This window comes from Bombus huntii, chromosome 1, assembly GCF_024542735.1.
Source record: "Bombus huntii isolate Logan2020A chromosome 1, iyBomHunt1.1, whole genome shotgun sequence".
NCBI classification, from domain to species: Eukaryota; Metazoa; Arthropoda; class Insecta; order Hymenoptera; family Apidae; genus Bombus; species Bombus huntii.
The window spans coordinates 20865859-20887659 of record NC_066238.1 but is presented as its reverse complement, the minus strand read 5'-3'; the positions used below and the strand labels follow the sequence as shown (position 1 = coordinate 20887659).

The window sequence follows — 21801 nt, the reverse complement described above, 5'->3', positions numbered from 1 at the left end:
AAGCTGAAAGAGGGGCTTCTCAAAGTCAAAGCGTGTCCAATTTGGTTGAACCTGACTCTCGGACATGTGTCCGTGCTCAATTATTCGCTTCTATACTAGTAGATTATTCCCTCGAATTATTTGAAGAAGAAACAGAGAAAAAAGATTTAGCGGAACTACTTCTATTGGGATGAAAGTTTCGTGCTTGATTAAATGAATTGTCGATTCAATCCACTTATTTAAATTTCTATTATATGGTACAAATCATAGGTAGGAGATAGAGAGAATTAATTAACTATTATATATACGGTGCATTCAGGAGTTAGATTGTATAAATATATAAATTGAAAAGAAAATAGATGAATTAAAAAAAGATTTAATATAATGTTGGACGTTTTTAAATTGGACACTAATCACATACCTTGAACTTCCTTGCGCAATTCAGCTAATATTACCGATGAAATTATATAAGTTATAAATTACTACTATTAATAAAATATCCTTACGTAGCTCTAGCGAGTTTAATAATGAAACGAATGAAATTTTTCAAATGAACTTTAGAGGTTATAATTCTGCCTTTATCCAGTTGTAATGAGTTTAATAATAATAAGAATGAAATTATCCGAGTCAATTTTATATGTTATAGGTTACTTGATCGTATGATTTCGACTTTATCGATATTGACTATCCCACTTGATGAAAAATTATAAAATCGTAAAAGAAAAATTCATAATCTATGGTTTACTTGTCAATTCACTACTATTATTATTTGATGAATTATTGTGCAAGAGGACTGACGTAATAAAATTGAGAAGTTTATGAAAAGTATCCACTATATGAATTCCAGTTCCGTGAACTGTTTGTCCTACCATAAGTTCAAATAAATAGAATTCTACAATAATAACAACAAGGATTTTCGTTTTTAGCGTGACCGTGTGTCGATATCTCTAAGAACGATAACTATCTTCATAGACCCGTAACGTTTCTCACGATCTATCACACGAAGTAATGGTATTTCGAAATGGGAACATGATACCTATTGGTTCAAAGATTATGAATCAAAGTCGATACACCGCGACGCACAGTCTGCGAACAGACGCACACGTTCGATCCGGATTGAGAAACTTGTTCGAAAGAAACATTATCGATTTGACAAGTAATTTGGCAATTTAATAGGATTAAAGAAAACCTCGCTGAAAGTTAACTTCTTTTTGCAAGAGAAGTCTTTTTGGTTTAAGAAGTTCATTGAAATGATCAGATCAGTTAATACATGACGATACCGCGCACATCGAAGCAACGTGTTACAAAAAAGCATGGAGACTACGCCGAATCTCCGTTTATTTGGATGCATCGGAAGACATGGCAATTCGAATAACTGGATAGATCTTATAATAAATTTTCTAGCTGTCGCCCCCTCCATTTTTTTTAAAACTGTGAGCTGTTATTACATTGCTTCAGGGAACCCCCATTTGTTTTTATTAATTTCGATAGTGGGAGCTAAGATTCAAAAAGTTGAAGTTGAGCACACTGTAAATTTTATCTATTCCATGAATCGTCTGGGTATCACAGATTTCAATTGTTCCTTGTATTCGACGTACACGCAAATTGTTCTGAACACAAACAAATAATTATATATGTATCAAGAATTTTAAGACTTGCCGAGCCTTATAAAGGTTTAAGGAATAAAATCATGTTCAAAGTAATTCAAACTTCAGAAATATTTGAGCACTTGTCACAGAAAACATTTATGTACAATGATAACTCAGTCTCCTCACATTACTAGTATGTTGTATAACATATAACGTATTCATAAAAAGCTTCTATAAGTATTTAAATAATTTCGTAAGCTATCGTATATATTAGAAGCGATTCAGTGTGTTTCAGAACAATATATTTCATTAATACTAAACATAACCTTATTAAAATAAACGAAATCCTTACTGTTACTCGAAAAGAAAATATATACACAAGATAACAACATTGGTACACTTACCTTGCGGAAAAGTGATGTACGCTGAAAAGGCGATCCTCTGGTTAAGTTATTATTGACCGTTGTGAATCCATTTGAAATCCGGAAAAAAGGGGTCGAGCGACCGTATCACGGGAGTAAACACACTCGCGGGGCAAAGATCGGGCCACACACAGTCAGAAAACACAGGGAGAACCATTCGTTCGCGCCTCGTGCTTAGATAGTTTTGCGTTCGCTCATTGTTGAATGTGGCCAAGCACGCCCCCTTGAGAGACCGGTCGACCGAGGAATGGAGTAGAGAAAGGAGCGACAAGGAGCGAGAGGTAGACGAAGATAGTGAGAAAAACAGAAAGAGAGGATCGCAAAGAGAGGATAGGGACAGGAGGATGGTCGAAGGGAATGCAAGATGAAAGGGAGCGAGAGAGTACAAGGCGGCGACACCAAACCAAAGAAAGTGCGTCGACTGCACGGATTTCTTAAATCATGAACACTTAAATACACTCGATTCATTTATTCGAACGAATCGATAATCACTCGTCGATTGTACAAACTTAAGGTTTCAAATGAGCCAAAGGACACACAGGCACATCGGTGTGACAATCAGTGGACGATTACTGCGATTACGATCCCATGAGGCGCGTTTTACAATTAGTTTTCCAGGGACGAAGATCAACGAATGATACCGATTCCATACGAAATTCGTCTCTTCTGTCGGTAAACACTGCTCGTGGAAAGATATATGTACTTATGTACACTCACATGCCGGGTGATTCGTTCTGTGCGTTTCCTTGGCTACCGTGATCCAGTATCGATCGACGATTCTCACGCGCGCTTTAAAAACACCCTCGTTATGATCACGGTGATGTATATAATCTAGATGTACTTTATGTTTTATTTTCATATAAAACTTCTGACGAAACACAGTAGTAAACACACGCGTTAACAAACTTTCACAATGTGAACGTTTCACGAATCTCTCCAGGCCAACACACAAAGCGTTCCTCCTTGGTCGCAGCCCGGCCTCTACTGAGAAACAAGTACGCCAGGGGGCAGTCACGAGCAAGCGGTTCTCGAACCGCTGGGAGCCTGAAAACCGTCTTCAGAAATCCCCGGTGCATGTACGGTTTCGTGGATGTACGAGACCCGAACGAACAAGCAGACCAAGTACAATCCACCCGCTTGCCTCGCTACTCGGACCCGAGACGACGACGACGTTCCATTGTTTCGTTGTCTCCTGGCTCGGGAGCGTGGCACACAGACAGACACGGCTGCGGTAGCGCACGTGCACGCCCGCTCAATACACGCTAATCTCTGCACACGTACGAGCAGGTTAGGGGCACATACACATGGACGCACACTCGCAGCTATAAACCGACTATATACCGACCGACCAGTCACGCACGATCTCTCGTTCGTGTATGAATGCCGTAGTCCGGTTACCACCGGACCCGAACCCATCACGAACACACGCCTAACTCATACCTGCATGTATATGCTCTCACACACAAGCTGTTCGCTCGCTCACGAACGAAAAACCTATCACAGGTCTTTGAAGTACCGATGAAAATTTATTGTACGCCCTTCTTGCCACTTGCTCTTTTCTCCTCGACTTTGCAGTCATTTCGGCCAATTTCACGTCCATGGAAGGGTATTTACTGCTAGCAGTTTAACACCGGGGACTCCAACGAAGGGAGGACAGAAGAGGGAAGTAGAATGCGAAGAGAAATGGTTGGATGGGTGTGAGAGAGACGAATATATAAAGGGAACTTAAGTGGGTGGGAGCTAAGAGCTAGGTGGAATACGATGGAAGGGGAAGATGATGTCGAGCAACCGAACTTGACCCTCCGTGGATCTGCATTTTCGTTGGTTTGCTTAGCCGACAGAGGATCTTGAGTGTTTAATCGGCTGGAAAAATTATCGTTCGCTCGACTGGAAAAAGAACGTATACAAGCATGAGATTTATTATCGTAATTTTAAAAGTGTCATTTCTATGAAATTATGAAGATTGCTGGTAATGTCAGATATTATATTTATTGTTGAATCGCTTTTTGTCTTAACTTTGTAACTTGAAATATACGCATGTATATCTTTTCATACTTTTATGATAAAAAATTAGATGCTTTACTTGCAAAACTTTGTAACAGAGTATAAGTAAGAATACGATTACAAAAATAGTACGTATGGCATACTTTGATCAATTTAACAAAATTGTGCAAAATAAAACAGATATTTGAAATTCCTTTCTTGATGTGTTAATGCCAACGCAACGCCTATCTATGTATTTTCTTTGTGTTCTAGCGAAAGGAATGCCGCGCCAGCGCTCCGTTATGAGCTTCTAGATATGTACATTGAATACGCATCAAGGAATTTGTTCTTGCTAGAACCGTGAACTACATAATGCTTTTTACCTACAGCCTATATTGAATGATTTATCGCAACCAGTCAACTATGCAACCTTCTACAAAATGGTAACAGTAAAACTAAAATGCTAATCTGCATGTTAACCAGAAAATGAGAAAGGTAGATTTTTAATTAAATTAATTGTACAGAATCACTTACGTTACATATTTCCTGCAGTTAAATATGTTCTCCCTCAGAAGAATTTTGTAATATGGTGCGTAAAACGCGCACGCATATTTCTGTATATTTCAATTTGACTTTTCTTAAATACGCGATTTTTATTTATATTCATTTGGAAAATAATAATTTTTTAATTGTACACATTCTAAAATGCATAAATGAAATTGGTTAATCAACTATATCAATCGTGGAATTAGTTATTTTAATATAATTATTTATATTTATATTTAAAATTTTCGTAAATTTGTTTACATTCTGCTAAAAATAAAAGAATCATAATCTTCTGACTACGTGTCCAGGATCACGTGCGAGAAGAAACCATAATATAATGCTTCACAAATGGGCACGAAAGAAGTTTTGATAAACGTAACTTGAAGCGGATCTGATAACGACTCATCGCATTTAGGAAGCTAATAGCGAACCTACCACGACAACAAAAAGCGTTTAAACACGCATTCATTTTTTCCATTAGCACGTTTTACCATTCCATATTCTGAATCAGTGCTGTCCACGAGTTGCCCCATAGTTTACGGGACTTTCCCTATTTTTTATACTTTATATTCCTTACTTAGATACTAGAACTCGATACTGTATTGCACAAACATACTGTTTATCTATGTTCTTTGTGAAATTCAAGTCTGAAGAAGAGAAAAAAGTAGGTAAGGAACATAAAAGGTAAATAAAGGGAGGAAGGAAAAGGGAGAGTGGAGAAAGGAGAAAGAGAAGGAAACTTAGGAAAGAAAAATGAGAAACGAGATCGCTACTGCGAAGATAGCGTTTGATCTGTCGTTAGAAGTATACATAACATGAAATCCTTTTATAAATATTTTTAACACAAAGTTTATTTACTTTATTTATTGATCTTTACGGATTCATGTTATGATATCTTATACAAAAATACATATGCATTATATAAAAAATATTTTGCATTTAATCTACATAATCTAATCCGTCCTAACTATCTAATAATGTCCCTCTCTAATGGACACGTGCTAATTTAGTTTTGAAATAGCACTTTATTGCGCATCTTTTTACAATTGTTGCAATCGTATACTTTGTTCGAAAATATATATTAGTTATCTTTTTCCGCTTATTAATTATATAATGACATATTTGGCAACAAAGTTATATATATTAATAATGTTAAGAACATTCGTTTGCACTTGTAATTGTTATGAATAGATAAAACGAATATTAGTACATGCCATTGTAAAGTGTGGTAAAATGTACTAAAAGTAAGGTGCTGCGAGATAACTTTAGAAGCGAATAAGCATAAGTATTGAGTGAACTGAAAGCAGGTGCGAAAGCCGGTGATAGTTATGAATGAAGTCTCTCTTTGTTTAGTTATCTTTTGAAGATGTGCTGTCTTATCTGTGATCCTACTTTCAGTAATTATGGTTATCATAAATACATAGGTCCAATATTGTTTACAAATAATGTTCAAATAAATGTCTACCAAATTCATGTTTCTAATTTTTAATTATTAAATTTTCTATAGTATTATTACTGCAAAAATGGGCATTAATATATATATGTATATCTTTATTTCCGCCTGTATTCCGGCTTTACGGTGACTTCCAATTACATATACAAAATAAGTCAGAATAATAAACATGAAACTTACATATAAAAAAAGACATATATAATAGTAAAATGAAACAATAGACAGAAACTTGCTCATAAACAAAAACACATACATAATAATAATCATAACAATAATCATAACTTAACCTAACCTCTGTTAGCTATATATACAATTACGTACATCTATCCTTATAATCCAAATTAATATGAAGCTGTACATAAATCTACATATAGATCTATATATAGAACCTATATCTTATATTAAAATAGACATTAATACTTTGCACATATTAAATACGACAACGAAATTTATAAATTAACAGCATTAATCTTTCCAAATTATTATTGATAAACATTTGATTAGATTTCAAATAAAATTTATAGTTTAACTAATTCATAAAAACAAATCAATAACTGTATGTTTAGTCCACAGTCGTCTTACTTACGCAAATTATGATCGGATTGAGGAGGTTATCAAGCAGCAGTAGCGTATCCAACTATTTTCATCATTCAATGAAGAGATTTCTTTGTGCTGCAAGTTCGCTGGATGCATTAATAAACGTCGAAATACTTTATTCGATATGTAATATATACCCTTATTAAGTATTCGATTGTAAATTAATAACTTCTTATCCATATATGCTATATGTTCCATATGTGAAATATCCTTATCAATGCGATTCCACGTCGAATAAACATGTTATACATCATCCATTTGTTTATAAAAAAATTATACCAGTTTATCGAAGTTTATCACGTATTCTACGATTTCATAAGTCTGCTACAACTATGGTAAGATAAAATACCTAACTGCGGGAAAGATTTCAGTATGTTATACACTTTGGTCGCGTCAATAGCACTGGTTTAATAATTGTCAACACAAAATCGTGCGCTGATAAGAGTTCTGACAAGCACGCAACGCGCAAGTGGAAGTTGTAAGTGACAGCATATTCATAATAATCATAAGTTTCACGCCATATTATTATGCAATAACAAACAAAAATAATGGGAATAATATACATATAATTTAGAACCGGAACTATAGCGTATTTTATGCATATTTAATGATACTATATAGAAATTTTACCACTATTTTTAAATAAAATTTGTACTATATTAAATTCGATATATTAAATTATTCGATATTATAACAACTGGAAGTAGCATCTCTTAATACATTATCACTGATATCAAGATTAAATTATCGTTTTGGTAACTCATAGAAAGAAAGGTGACGTAAAAATGATGAGTTATTTATATGTCATCTTTTACTTTATAGAAAGTTTCTAGTTTCTTTTAGAAAATTTAAAAAAGGAAATCGAAATGCAAAGCGAATGGAATCAATTGGCTGTTCGCAAGTACCCACCAAAGATACTTCAAACCAAACTGCAGTTACCGATAAAAACTTTAACGGGCCCCGGACCGACTAATTGTTCGAAGCGAGTTCTTCAATCTCTTCAGAATCAAATTATAGGCCACCTTCATCCGGAAATTTGTCAGGTAATCATTTTTTTTTTGTTTATGTACAAAATAGAGGTAGACTGATCATTATCAGTGACAAAATATGTTTTGTTAATTTCTAGTTGATGGATGAGGTTAAGGAAGGTTTACAATACATATTTCAAACTAATAATAGACTCACTTTGGCGTTAAGTGCGTCAGGTCATGGCGGTATGCAGGCGTGCTTAACAAATTTACTTGAACCTGGAGAAACTGTGCTCATTGTCAAGCATGGAATTTGGGGTAAAAGAGCGGCTGACATGGCTACTAGAATTGGTGCAAATGTAGGTAATACAGTTTCGAGGGGACCAACATAAAAATTAAAAAATTCACCAGTATTTACATTTAAATAGTGTATGAATTTTAAAATATAGGTAAAACTGATAGAAAAAGAACACACTATTGCTGTTACGTTGAAACAATTGGAAACAGCTTTGCAAGTGTACAATCCAGTCGCGGTATTCATGGTACACGCTGAAACCTCCACTGGTTTAAAACAACCATTAGAAGGGTTTGGCGATCTTGTTCACAGGTAATTTTGTTATTTAAGACATTTTTTATGTTTGCCATTAGTTTAAGTTGCAGTTTATGGAATGCTATCAGAAGGAAATATAATTAGAAACGTGTTTGTACAATTGATAAAATAAAAGAAATTCTTCCAGATACAATGCTCTTCTTATCGTTGATACTGTTGCGTCACTGTGCGGAGAACCGTTCTTTATGGATTCTTGGGGCATCGATGCAGTTTATTCAGGCAGTCAAAAAGTTCTCGGCGCCCCTCCAGGATTAGCACCTATTTCGTTTAGTCCACGAGCTGAGTACGTATTGTGGTTTCCTTTTATAACATCCAAACCGCAACTCTCACATAGAAAACACCCATGAAGATGGTCTAAGAATTGGGACTTTTAGTGATCTCTTGTGAATAACAATCCAATCCGTGATGTCATCACGGTGACTCGCGCTCTCGCGTAACCCATTCGATCCTTCTGTGATTCATAACCGCAGATGGCTCCAGTGAATTCTTATTCAATGATAGTCTGACGCCTTTTGAATTATGATAAATAGGACATCGGTATTGTCTGTCAAGGTTCATCCATTATGAAGAAACCCACTTCTATAATAAAAAGTTACTTCTGTCCATTTAGTAATTTTTTCACTCTTTTTTCTAAATCTGTCAACGAGGTTACGTTCGCCTCGATTATTAACGCATAAACTCGTTGCACACATTTGCTCTCTCATCTTAGTATCAATTTTCTATTATTATTACTAATTTCCGGCCATTACTCTTAATTGCTTGCTATTAATTTTCCACACACTCGACTATTACGAGGCGGCAAATGTTTCCGGCAATTTCGTCTTACACTCTTCCTTTGTTGCAATAGGAAGAAATTGTTTCAAAGGAAGACCAAGCCTATGTCCTATTACTTGGATATGACCCTTCTCGGAAATTATTGGAAGTGTTTTGGGAACGAGAATCGCCTGTATCATCACACCATAAGCGCTACGCTTATTTATGGTCTTCGCGAAGCGTTGGCGGAAATCGCTGACGAGGGCCTGCAAGCATCTTGGATCAGACACGCTGGCGCAGCTGCCAGATTAAGAAAGGGTCTTGAATTACGGCATCTTCGATCTTATGTGAAAATTCCACAGTATCAATTATCTACGGTTATCTTGATAGAACTGCCACCTGGCGTCGATGATAGGATCATTGTACAACGTTGCATGCAAAAGTAAGTACCTTTTACAAATTCTAATCAACTTATTGTAATTTTTTCATAGATTCTAAAATTAAAATACTTACCATGTAATTAAGTGTTTTGTATATTGTAGTTGTAAAATAAAAATTTGAGTCATTTAAGATCATTATGGTTTCTATAGGTACAAAGTGGAAATCAGCAGAGGTTTAGGACCGACTGAAGGCAAAATTTTGCGAATTGGATTGCTAGGGATTAATGCTACGCCTAACAAGGTCGACCTTATTTTGCGTGCTCTAGATGATGCTTTGAGATACGTGTCACAATCGAAGCTATAGAACATAAAGAAAAGTTACTATTACGTCTCCTTGGATTGTGAATTCGAGGTGTCCATCATGTTCGATTATTGTGTATAACAACTATTAGTGTATTATACGTTTTAATTGTCTATTATATTCTCTGTATCAAACATAACGCAAATTTTAACTAACTTACTAAACTTACTTAATTACTTGCAATTTTTTGATATTATACTGGAAATTATTTTTAATGTAATAAGGTTTTATTAGAAATGCACAGACAAAGCTAAGACGGACATATTATTCTGAATATTACTATCTATATTATATGAAGCTTTGCAACTCTCATGTTCACCGCTGTTTGACTGGTTCAAGCACAATAGGCGCCTTACCAACGCTAATGTTAAATGCATGTAATCTGTAATGTTATGTCTTTCAATCAATAACACAGATGCACAAACAAGACTCAATCAAATGTATTTGTTTATTAATGGAAATACTGAAATCGGCATACAATTACCTCTAATATAATTATTTACTTATGTTCAGTTATACGTTTTATTGCATTAATTAGCAATATCAACAATTGGTTACACGCGTCTCTCTCATTCTCACATTTGCTTTCGTTCTCTCTCTGACTTGTTTTCGTCGAATAATAATACACGTACACGTACAATCATGTACCTGTAATGCAATTACAACAAGCTTGTCGAAATAACAAATGATTCTAGCGGATTAACGATTAATTACGAATTAATTGACAATCGTTTTGGCATAGTACAAAATATCACCATCTTCTAAATATACAAGATTAACGATTCGTATTAACAAATGAACAATTCCAACTGATCGTGTACCACATTTAAATTGAACTTTCAAAAAATAGACTTGGTTTTATCAACGATATTTTACACTTAATTTACTATCAGATGTATTGTCTGAATGTACTGTCTATCCACTAGACAGATTCCGTACTGATCGCTTCGATTGTTAATTAAAACTTATTAAGGCACTATAAAAACGCGTTGTCTCCGCGATTCTTACATAATAATTTACATACATTTACAAATTGACATTATCGCATGACATCCATCTAAGAGATGTATATATCTATAGATTTATATATTCGATTATTCATCTATACAATCATACATCGAATATGATATGCTCCGCCATTTATTCAATTTATTAATTTCGGTATTGATTGTAATAAAGCTCGATTATTTAATATGGATGGCAAAAAAATCGGCATGTTTCTATTAATTAACAAAATAAGAAAAAAGAAATAATGCGAGCTTAATGTATTCTCAGGACGATATAGTATTACGATACAGGACGAGTACAGATGACTTTAAATAATTGTGAAAATAATATTTATATATAATGGCAATAATAATAAAATAGAATAAAATAATGTTAATGTTAATAATAATAAGCATCATTGATATTGTCGAAAAGTTTGATGACGCATGAAGATTCTATATAATTATATATAAATATTATTAATAATAAAGAATAGTCGCAATATTAATAGCTCGTTTATAGTAGTCGTCGTGATTCTCATTACATATTATATATATACGCCTATGTACAAAAAACATTGACAATCGATCACCGTTAAGGGTTTTATAATCAATTAAATATATGCACGTTAACAATTATTAAGGCATGGATAGTCTCGAATGTTCACAAAGTTTCTCACATATCAAACGCTCCAAATCTGTTCGGTATCGGGCTACATTACCGTTCAGCTGTCGTAGCACCAAGAAAGGTGGTGTTCGTGTCGCACGGAGTAACTTCTAATCGTTCCCACTGGATCAAGACTGCCATTTACCCTCTAAAAATTGCTCTACGTATATCTACCTTACAATGAGAGCCGCATTGAACGAATAGAATTCCTAAAGAAATATTCTAGTATCTGTCCATCGTGAAATATTTTCATATTTTGTAAAAATATTGTGAATTATAAGAACAAAAATCTAGTTTGTCATATAAAATAAACATCCTTTTTACAATTATGAGTTAATTTGGATTATCATAGAAGAAAATATATATTGTTTCAATAGAATTTAGATAACATTTGTATGGACAGTTCACTCTTTTATTTTTTAAATATTCGAAATCGTTGAATATTCTGACAAACATTAGCTAAATTATATTTTGTTAATTTTTTATGTGAAAGATACATTCGAAATTAGCCAATTATCATAGTATTGACAAAATATTTGTTTATCACAAGTAGTAAAACAAGCTCGTTTTTGATGGATATACTCGACAATTACAAATAAATATAAACAACGAGTGTACTAAAAACGTAGAAATCGTTAAATGAAACTCTCTTTGTAATACATGTTGCACCTTTCATTGTATTATCTTGAACCTGTTGACCATGTAAAGCGGTAGACACTCTCCTGGTGTGCACGCTCTATTGGAAAAAGTGCCGTATCAAAAGTGTTGAAAGTAAGCAGGTCTGCCAGCTGCCGGGGCTACGCATAAAACCGCTACCCGTGTTTTCATCTCGTCTTTCATCAGCGATCGGATCACCGCTCGTTTTCCGCAAGCTTGCCCAAATGAACACTCCAGACGCTTAGACTAGATCATAAAGAAATGCAGAAGAACGACAAATCCGTGACTAGTGCGTCACAATGCAGATTAAAAGTTAATATAGCGAAAAAGTTCGGACACTACATAATTTAAAAAAATTGAGATTATCTATATAAAATAGATCGAAGTTAGTATCAGAACTTCTATACTTCACTATATTTTTCATTGTGTTCTTTAAATGTTCGCCTTCGCTCGCTTCTAATTTGCGAAATTTCCGCTCGAACGGTGAACCACTCGCATGTACAAAATACTAAAATGTTACAAAACTGGACAAAATCGTTTCTTTCACGTGTTGTTGTTCATATTCTTGCATGACATTAAGAAGAAAAAATAGTTTCATGTGAACTGCCAAGCAAAATTGATCGAAATTGCGAGAACGATAAGTTAGGATCGTTATACAATTTTTACAAATACCCCTTCTCCCTCTATATCGCATAGTATCTTTTCCTATTCGATTACGAATGTTCTATCTTTTTCTAAACGCTTTCATCAATCGACATACGCATAAAAAAACTGACGCAGTTCTACACATTCATTCAAATAACATGCACCCTTGTATGTTTAAAGATGGCGACTCTCAATTTTATCCTTACCTAACTCCGATTTTTCAAATTCTCTGTAACACATACACAGACTTTGAATCGAGATTATAGCCGCGATCCTCCACTTTTTATTTAAAATTCACTATCGAATAATTTAAAGAATCTAACAATAAATACGCTTATAAGTTACAAGAGAAGCCATTTCCATGAGATTACAGGCCGACTCATTTAAGGTGTCGCATTCAATTAATATTTAACAATAATAATCGCGATTAGTGGATATAGTGTTGATAGTAGCGGTGAATATTTAATAAAATAATAGCAATATTATTTATACTATTAAAAATGGTAATAGAAATATTAATAATAATCATAATGACAATCATGATAATGTAAAACAAATTTTCGGTGACGATGTATACCATGAATCGCAAACGATAAGATGAACGATGATAAAACAATGGTGATACGAAGTTGATGAAAATGAATAATGATTTATAACATTAACGACATTGATATCACCGTTAATAGTAATGATGATGATGATGATAATAATAATAAAAAAAAAGAAAATAATAATAATAATAATAATAATAATAATAATAATAATAATAATAATAATAATAATAATAATAATAATAATAATAATAATAATAATAATAATAATAATAATAATAATAATAATAATAATAATAATAATAATAATAATAATAATAATAATAATAATAATAATAATAATAATAATAATAATAATAATAATAATAATAATAATAATAATAATAATAATAATAATAATAATAATAATAATAATAATAATAATAATAATAATAATAATAATAATAATAATAATAATAATAATAATAATAATAATAATAATAATAATAATAATAATAATAATAATAATAATAATAATAATAATAATAATAATAAAATAATAAAATAATAATAATAATAATAATAATAATTATAATAATAATAATAATTATAATAATAATAATAATAATCCGTAGCAGTAATAAATTGCGTGGAGCTAATACAGTGTGATATAAACCTTAGCGTGTTTTTGCGCTATAATGATAACTGATGCCACCATCGGAGGTTCTTCAGTCTTCTTTGGTTGCTGGGTAACTCGATAAGGTTGGTGGGTACAGTAGGGCTCTGTACTTGCCGCCACGACTTTAAACTCTCTCCAGAAGCCAACTTTCTTTTAAAAAATAAATGTAGCGAAATGAGGAGAGAGATTCTTCGATTGCTCTGATTACAGTAAAGTAATAATGAAAATAACTCTCTCCAGAAATCAGAGCAGCAGACCGGAAACGACCTCGCGTCCCGCCAAAATGCAAACCAGGAGATGAAATGAATGGTAACGTACACCGGATAGAGCCATTTTGGGATAGAAGAGATTGAGAGTAACATATCTGAACTGATGAGAGTGAGTATAGCATTAAAAAAGCAGGTTTTAAAAAGTAAGAATTCTTTGCAGACGAAAAAGAAGAGACAGGCCTGACGAATATGGAAATTAGAATCGGAACTAAAACAAATAATACGGCAGAGAATACAAAATTCTTTGAAATAATCTTGATCGAGAGATTAAAATTTGGAAATCAAATAATTAAAAGCTTTCTCCAGATTTGTATTTTTCTTCATTTTCGAATCTCTCTTTCTCTTCTTCTAGCTTTTTCGTCCAATACACCCGTCATACTATATAATATACGTACACATATGTACATATGTATGTATACGAATATAAACGTGTGCATAGCATACGTACGTGTATGCGAGAGGTCATTCGAAGATAGAGAGCAGTTGGCTTCCGGTCCGTTGGTCCGTTGATGAGAGCCAATTGATTAATAAAAGTCTGGTTGTGGGTGCTGCAAGGGACTCTATAGCGCATAACCGAGCAAGCGACGAGAATATAAGAATAACGTCTGACGAGAACGATCCACGTTCCTTCCTGTTTTGCCGTGCTCGCACTATATTGTTATTGATATTATCATTATTATGGCTTCCTGCGATGGCCACCGATCATCCCAGCAGCGAATCTTTCTGTTTCACTGATTACCATCTTCCGGCTGTGATTTATCATTCCCGAATATAGCATTCAAAATGAGCACCAATCGTTTCTTCATAGATTCTTCTTTTCTTAAGGATGGCTGCTGCGCTGGATATGACGCCGTGCGTTTCCAGCATCCTCTCTCAGAACACTTGTTTAGGATGATTATTCAATCATAAATTCTGGAAAATCATTATTGGTTACCATATGGAGAGATAGCAGACTTTGCAGGCGATTTATTCAAAACCGACCAAATTGACCAACTTCATACAATATACAGACCGAGGTGCCTCACTGCCCCTTATTTCGCCTAGATGGCTTCGTTTAATCTCGTTCCTGCATAAATTGAATCTTGAATCTTGCATAACCTAATGATATGCCTTCCATATTGTTCTACAACGTTCATTAATCCAAAGAGGCTAGTTTTCAAACAATATGTGTCTCTGAAACTGTACAATCGATGGTGCTGGCAGACTGTAAGAACCATCTGTAATTTTCTCCATACTTCTTGATTTGAATGTAGGCTTCTGATACTAATTCACTTCTATCACTTTCTCATAGCTTCCCGGTCGCTCTAGAATCGCTTTGGAATCGAAAGTAGCGACGATGACGACGACTACGGCATGGCTAATCGATGGCTATAGAGAGAAATGAGGTCCAGGAGCATTACCGTGGACCAGGATACTGCTCGAAGGAAGCTTGGTAGCAGCGGCTGGAACTACTCAGCTGAGTTCACGTGGTGTCACCGAATGCCGAGCTGGATGATGATTGTTACGATGATGACGTCTCGCCCGGCGACACTGGACCGTGCAACAGTCATCACCGTCTGCAACGTACTCGCCGCGTTTTATCTGGTGCGCGATCGTGTTGCATAGCGCCCGTGGACATCGTTTCCTGTCGCACCTGACCTCGCCATTCTGCAAACATTCAGACATACGGCGAAATTCGCTTTAGAACCGACGCCATTTTTCAATTTAGATCTGGGCATCGCGTTTCGTAATTTTTATATAAATATCGAGCTTTTTTATCGCGTCGTTGGTTATGTTTTTACGATATGCTAAATTATGTACAACATGGAAGACGCAATGATAATAACGCACTTTTTCCAGGATGTGTAACCCTAACCTACAACCTTAACCTTACCTTACCTAACCCTAACCTAACCTTAAAAGTAAGGCATGTTTCTATTAGAAGACACAAACTTAACCTAGGTACAATAATAGTAAATGTAATTTTTCTTTCAAAGGACACAAACCTAACCTATATATAATTGAGATGACGTAGTGGACGCTAAAACGAATGTATAATAGAGACACATTGGAATAATATCTTGCGGATGATCTCGCAATTACAACAATCGAAAAATAGCAATACTTTTTCCCCATGTAGTGTTGGTCCGCGCGCACAATCCGTGGCTGCGTTCCATTTTCATCGTAATGGATGGACTCTTTTGGGTCGGTCCAGGCGAACGAGTCCGGTTAAAGGTTTTCTCCTTAAAGGTTTCTGGTCGTGGCCGTGTCTGGATATCACAACGGGGCTACCATTGAAAAACTTCTAACGAGTATATATTGCGAAGCCGTGCGAGTAGAAGTAAGGCAAGTCGCAAGCTGTTTCATCGATGAGATCTTCGCATAAATGATGAAATGCGAACGAAAATGCTCGGAAGAATTTCTTCTTCCTTATTTGAAACGCGGCCAATAATTAATTATTTACTCACATGTATTGGAGATCTAATACGAATAGCGTGACAATTAAAATTTTAAAATAAAATATTTTATCATGTTTAAATCATAAAATACAACTGCTTTCCACCATTTGTCATTTAAAAGATTTCCAAGTTTTGATATCTTTTATTATTTGATCTAAAGCTTTTATGGAACTAGTCTGTTATTTATTCGTTTATTTCAGGTTATTCAGGTTTGTTGTTATACGAGCAATAGTAATCACTGAGAATGTCGAAGTCGATTCATAACTATCTGAAGATTAGAGGTAGACGATCCTTAATTCGTACAATAAAATAAAAATCTGATCATTATAAGACTAGCAAAATATAAAAAAAGGCCTGCGAATGAGCCACAAAATTGACTGTCAGTTTTTCTGTGTATAAAATTTCCGGCGTTATTGGTAGATTCGATCATAAGGAAAGTGCAAACGACCATTACCATTGAGTACTTTTAGTAAGATAGATATATCGTTAATGTTAAAACCTTCTATAACCTTGAACGACCTTTGTTCCAACTTGTAGAACACGTCTGGACAAGTGTCGTTGCACCGAGACCAAAGAAGGATACGCGAGTCCGCGAAAAAAATCAAGGCGCCCCTGAAATTTCCTGTACACTTCCATTCGAAAGAAAGTTAGTCTATGTTTCACGGAAACCGGTTTTTCGTATTGTTTAAAAAGATATCTCACTAGTCTATATAAATTATTCAATATTCAGTATTGTTTAACCGCGATAATGTTGTGAACATTATACTAGACTCGTTTAGTTTCATTTGAAACATTATTTATAAAAAAAAATGTTATTGAGCACGCATGTAGAAAAGGATGGTGAAAAGAAAAATTAGTACGAAATTCTAAATTTTAACTAAAAGTTTCAAATGCTAACGTGATGCGTGTCAATTACCAGAATTTCTTGAAAAACCTAACCTTTTAATTGAAAATAAATAAATCTTTTACGGAATCGTATCTACTCGATGCATTTTGCCAATGATGGTAGAAAGGTAGTAAAGATGTGTCTCCTCAATCGTGTCGGCCAGCAACTTCAAGCACGAGTGGAATGCAGCTGATGAGAGGGTAACCAGCGATCGTGTAAACCGGAAATTGTCGCACTTGCTGGCTAAAGTACCGTGACGATCTCGCGCTACTAGTTCTCAACACTACACGTCCAATAAGATCCACTTTACATCATTACAATACCAAAAGAAATCCATTATTAGTAATTGGACTTTGCAACTATGTTCTATCTTTCTGTACTACCGATAATGGAGAACGCTGCAAAATTTTTTGTCTAGTCCCGCAATTGTCCTAACAACATAGTAGTAAGTTTATAATATGTGTTAAGATATATCATTCAGCTATTCTCATAATTGGATCTTTGCATCTGTATCTTACTTTCTTGTAGCTTCGCAAATTGCACACGTGCAAACCATCAATTTCCCTGTGACAGCAAAGTGCATTGATACTCTGACGATTACAACTAATTTCTAAGTTTATAAATAGAATGACTATGTTGATCATCCTAGTTTCCCTGTAATTCATGTAACGTAAAGTTGCATTTACTATCCACAGCACTAATTTGCAAATTCTCAAAATTAATTCTCGGCACATCTTACATCGCGTATTTAAAAAATGATATCGATTCATTTAATAACTCAATTTATTTTAGTTACCCACAATTGCACCAAGTGTTCACCAAATGCAGCGTACATCTCTATAATATCAATCTAATCGAAACGCCTTCGATCCGTATTTTCGCGAGATTGCACTGAATGCTCTATAAATGCAATTCATACAATCACGTATCAGCCTAATCTCACAACAGCCGCAAATTGCACCGAGGCTCTAGTGGTCGCGGTTACAAACTGCCCTAACCTCTCTACCAGCGAGGCGTGTAATCATAATCTGCCGAAATTCGCACGAGCGCCACCGTCGATTGAAAGGATTCGCATTCCGCGCGTCAAATGGTGGCCAATTGGCGGCCACAAAACCGTCACGATCCGGGAACGATGGACCGCGCTTTCATGCACCGACGCAATCTCATCTTTGCCGCACTTATCGCACGTGAACAAAGAAAAAACGACGGTAGATCGACCACGAAGAATCTCCAATGACTCTAGCGGCGCTCCGCGCCAACAGTAATAGTCTCGAGTCGTTTCGAGCGCCTGACTTCAATTCTAGACTTTGAAATATTACAAAGCTGAAGTATATGAAGTATTTTAAGTTGACAAATAGAATATATGAATCATTTCTTAGAGTTTAGAACTTTTAAATATCCTACTTTGAAAAGATTGTTATTTATATAGAGGTTATGATATAATTGAATAAATAATATGGTTTGTAATAGGTTTCTTATTAGATATTTCTTCCAAGTTACAAGAATTTTGCAAGTGTTTTGAATAAATTATCTCATATTACAACACGGGCCTCACGAATCCCACGGAGTCGATTTATTACAGCGTTTAATTAGATTATACAAGAATCAGTCAGCGGTGTGTAGTCGGTGGAAGAGCGGCGCCTGTGAGATACGAGGTGCTGATTGTTAATAGACCTCGTGCATAATTAGTTACGCTAGACTAATTTGTAAAAACCATTAGAACATGAAACCGGGTGCTACTTGGAAACAGGACAGGACAATTATTTATACAAATAACTGTCATCTATCCACGTTGCACAGTCCCTGCTATACACCTTGATACATCTGAGCAAATAAAACTTTGGAAGTAGCTAATAAGTACTAATAAGAAAATTACCTATTAAAATGTCACGTATACCATTGTACATTTTTGAAACTCTCGAATCTCTCTCTATGAATTTACTTTAAACTAGAATCTAGGATCTACGTAGATCTTTCAAGTCTGAGAAAAGTTTTGCAACCCCGACTAGTATCATATAATGCAACTAATAAGATAACTAATAAGATAACAAAATTATTCATATTGCATACTTTCAAAACCCTTAAAAAGTATTACTTCAGATTAACGTATCACAAGCTTCCCAGATTCTCCAAGTATGTATAATAAAAATTCTCGAACTACGACCAGTATCAAAACGACTGCAGCGCCGCCACGCGGGAAAATTCGTAAAGATAAAAAAATGAAACGCGTGTCTATTAAACAGTGATTCTCACCTTGCACCTGCACTTGACGCATTTCATTTCTCCGTGCGAGTGGACTCGTGGATGCCACTCCATCCCGTTCTCATACGGACCACCAAGGGGATACTTGCAACCGCCGGAAGCCAGTATCTCATCAGCAGTGCGCCTAGTGGATGGCGCCGCCTGGTCCCGTGGTAAACGTGTCGTGTCGCCCCCAACTCCTGCGATCGTGCTAGGCGTCATCGCCGGACACTGTCTGCAACATGCCTTCTTACTGGGTCTGAAGGCGATCTTCTCGTCGCAATCCAATGGCGGGCACTGTACCCGCGGACATTTCACCTCTAGCGTAACGGGCTGCAAAATAAATGGACGTCCACAGTCAAAACCTAATGCCGCGTTCACATTGCGACTATGAATGATAGGAGGTCCTCAATCTCTTTGTTCTCAACCCTTTGTAGTCTGAGCATTCATAATATTCAGTGAAAGAAACAGATGTCTACCTATGTTACAATCCTTTAATTATGTTCATAAAAATATGAAATTATATACAAAGAAAAAAGTCAAAGACTCAGATAATCGAAGCAATCAGTTCTCTTTCTACATGGATTACATTGTTCATAGTTAAATTCCATGATACTAATTGAATTCCAAATAAGTATGTGAACGCGATAAGGTTAAATCGAACAGCCAGAGTATCAGCTTCTGATTTGTCGACGTATACAAACACATTATCCGGCATCAGTGTTTCTACTCATTACACGTACGGAGTTGGTCAAGCGCGATTTAAGTGACAAGCAACGAATCAAAAGTAACGTCTTATCTCCGGTAATGAACATGACTCGGTGCAACGTGTCTCCAGGCATGACTTCAAACAATTCTCTAATATCTATTTAGAAAGGCCTGTCACTGATTGCCGATCGCGGCGCTCGCAACACGGAGCTCCTTTTCATGACTCGGCAGAGAGCAACCGCATTCTTCTGGCGCAACGAACTCGCGCGAGCGCGCCCCGGTGTCTAGTTGAATTTTTCATTCGCACGAAGCTTTTATAACCGTGTTGCCTACGAGAGAGCGCATTATAATATATGTCGCAGGATCGACGCCGATGCTGGAATCGTTACGAAACTCTCTGGCCGACCGCGACGAGAGTGAACGTATGGTAAAGAAGTAAACAAAGAATCTGGAAAAAGTCAGCCGTCTGCGTGGAATTCGAACCGTGCCTCGGAACCGTCGTGCCTCGCGCGTTTCAGCCGCTCTGTTCCGCATCATGGGACCATTTAAATTCCAACACGTTTCGAAATTCCTAATATTCTTGACCTAAGGTTCAAGAATATTTACATCACCGCTTATTGTGCTCGGCAGAAAAAGTGGTACTCACGCGAGAGAAACCTTTGGAACTTGTCTAAATGAATTATAGACTGTTAATCACGGGAATACGTAGTAAATATACTTGGAAATATTCTATCTTTACAAAAGTTGAATTTTATTCGTTTACTTTAACAAAGTCTGAAGAATTTCGTGCAGAATTAAGTTTTCTTTCTATAGCTTGACTGTAATCAGCTCACCGGTCACTTCTCTGCTCTAAAAAAGTGATTAAATGGCGGAGTATCGCTATCTCAGTCGATTAAATTCACACGTACCACTACAGAAAGGCAATGGTAGATTAAGAATAATGAAGAACTTACATCACACGTGCAAACTGCGCAAGTGTCGAACCCCATTGGTGGCAAATATGGATGCCATGACGCTCCTGGTAGGTGGAACTGGCCAGCCAGTGTGCAACCTCTTGTCACCGAACTGACATTCTTCCCCGTCGCATTCATGTTGATCCCTGGACCTATACGAACAATCCATGCCATTACTCCAAGCCGCGTATTTTTACTTTATGTTATTTGTCGCAACATACATGCGCAACAACATAACCTATTTACGAGCGAATCTTCCAGGAAATTGTTATATACCCGTTAAGCCGAAGCGAACTGTACTAGCGGCTTTTAGATACAAATAGCGCAACAAATAATGAAACCGGATGAACAGAACATCGTAATCAATTTAATTAGATACAGTAGGACATCAATGTACCGGCGATGTATCGAAGAAAATGACGCATTGCTTTAATTTGATTCTACTAGAGGGCTTTTTCTCGACCAGCAGCAACCGGACTGATACGTCTCTATCGCACACGA

General features: G+C 35.6%; 3 protein-coding genes across 12 annotated transcripts in view; 1 reads left to right on the top strand and 2 right to left on the bottom strand.

Moving 5' to 3' along the window:
• Positions 1–3156, bottom strand: part of LOC126872301 (rho guanine nucleotide exchange factor 10) — a 47781-nt gene extending 44625 nt beyond the window's left edge. For both annotated transcript variants that reach the window (XM_050632133.1, XM_050632218.1), the window contains exon 1: positions 1973–3156. The gene's annotated coding sequence lies outside the window, so the exon portion shown is untranslated. The remainder of the gene's footprint in view (positions 1–1972) is intronic.
• Positions 3157–6521: 3365 nt separating this feature from the next.
• LOC126875860 (alanine--glyoxylate aminotransferase) lies at positions 6522–11653 on the top strand. Of its 3 annotated transcripts, none has more exons than XM_050638895.1 (7): positions 6522–7047; positions 7413–7612; positions 7696–7896; positions 7987–8144; positions 8275–8430; positions 8995–9342; positions 9491–11653. In XM_050638895.1, exons 2-7 carry the CDS (start codon positions 7436–7438, stop codon positions 9642–9644), a joined length of 1194 nt encoding a protein of 397 aa, XP_050494852.1. In that variant the 5' UTR covers positions 6522–7047; positions 7413–7435; the 3' UTR covers positions 9645–11653. The 3 variants fall into 3 exon arrangements, with proteins under 3 accessions (XP_050494852.1, XP_050494804.1, XP_050494744.1); XM_050638847.1 differs by having other exon boundaries at positions 6523–7047; positions 7403–7612; XM_050638787.1 differs by having other exon boundaries at positions 6523–7047; positions 7392–7612.
• A 1948-nt stretch (positions 11654–13601) lies between these two features.
• Positions 13602–21801, bottom strand: part of LOC126873269 (dorsal-ventral patterning protein Sog) — a 97909-nt gene continuing 89709 nt past the window's right edge. For 5 of the 7 annotated variants that reach the window (XM_050634454.1, XM_050634366.1, XM_050634136.1 and 2 more), the window contains 3 exons: positions 21301–21452; positions 19652–19972; positions 13609–15721 (listed from right to left, as the gene is read on the bottom strand). In XM_050634454.1, the coding sequence (XP_050490411.1) occupies positions 15527–15721; positions 19652–19972; positions 21301–21452 (668 nt within the window). In that variant the 3' untranslated portion in view covers positions 13609–15526. Of the gene's footprint in view, positions 15722–19651; positions 19973–21300; positions 21453–21801 lie in introns of all 7 variants that reach the window. The other 2 variants (XR_007692379.1, XM_050634013.1) reach the window with 2 other exon arrangements.

Excerpts from the sequence above, each read along its gene's own strand:
- LOC126875860 (XM_050638895.1), top strand. The coding sequence starts at position 7,436 with ATGCAAAGCGAATGGAATCAATTGGCTGTTCGCAAGTACCCACCAAAG. Across the intron at positions 7,613-7,695 it reads TTCATCCGGAAATTTGTCAG|TTGATGGATGAGGTTAAGGA; the intron begins GTAATCATTTTT and ends GTTAATTTCTAG. Across the intron at positions 9,343-9,490 it reads GTACAACGTTGCATGCAAAA|GTACAAAGTGGAAATCAGCA; the intron begins GTAAGTACCTTT and ends TGGTTTCTATAG.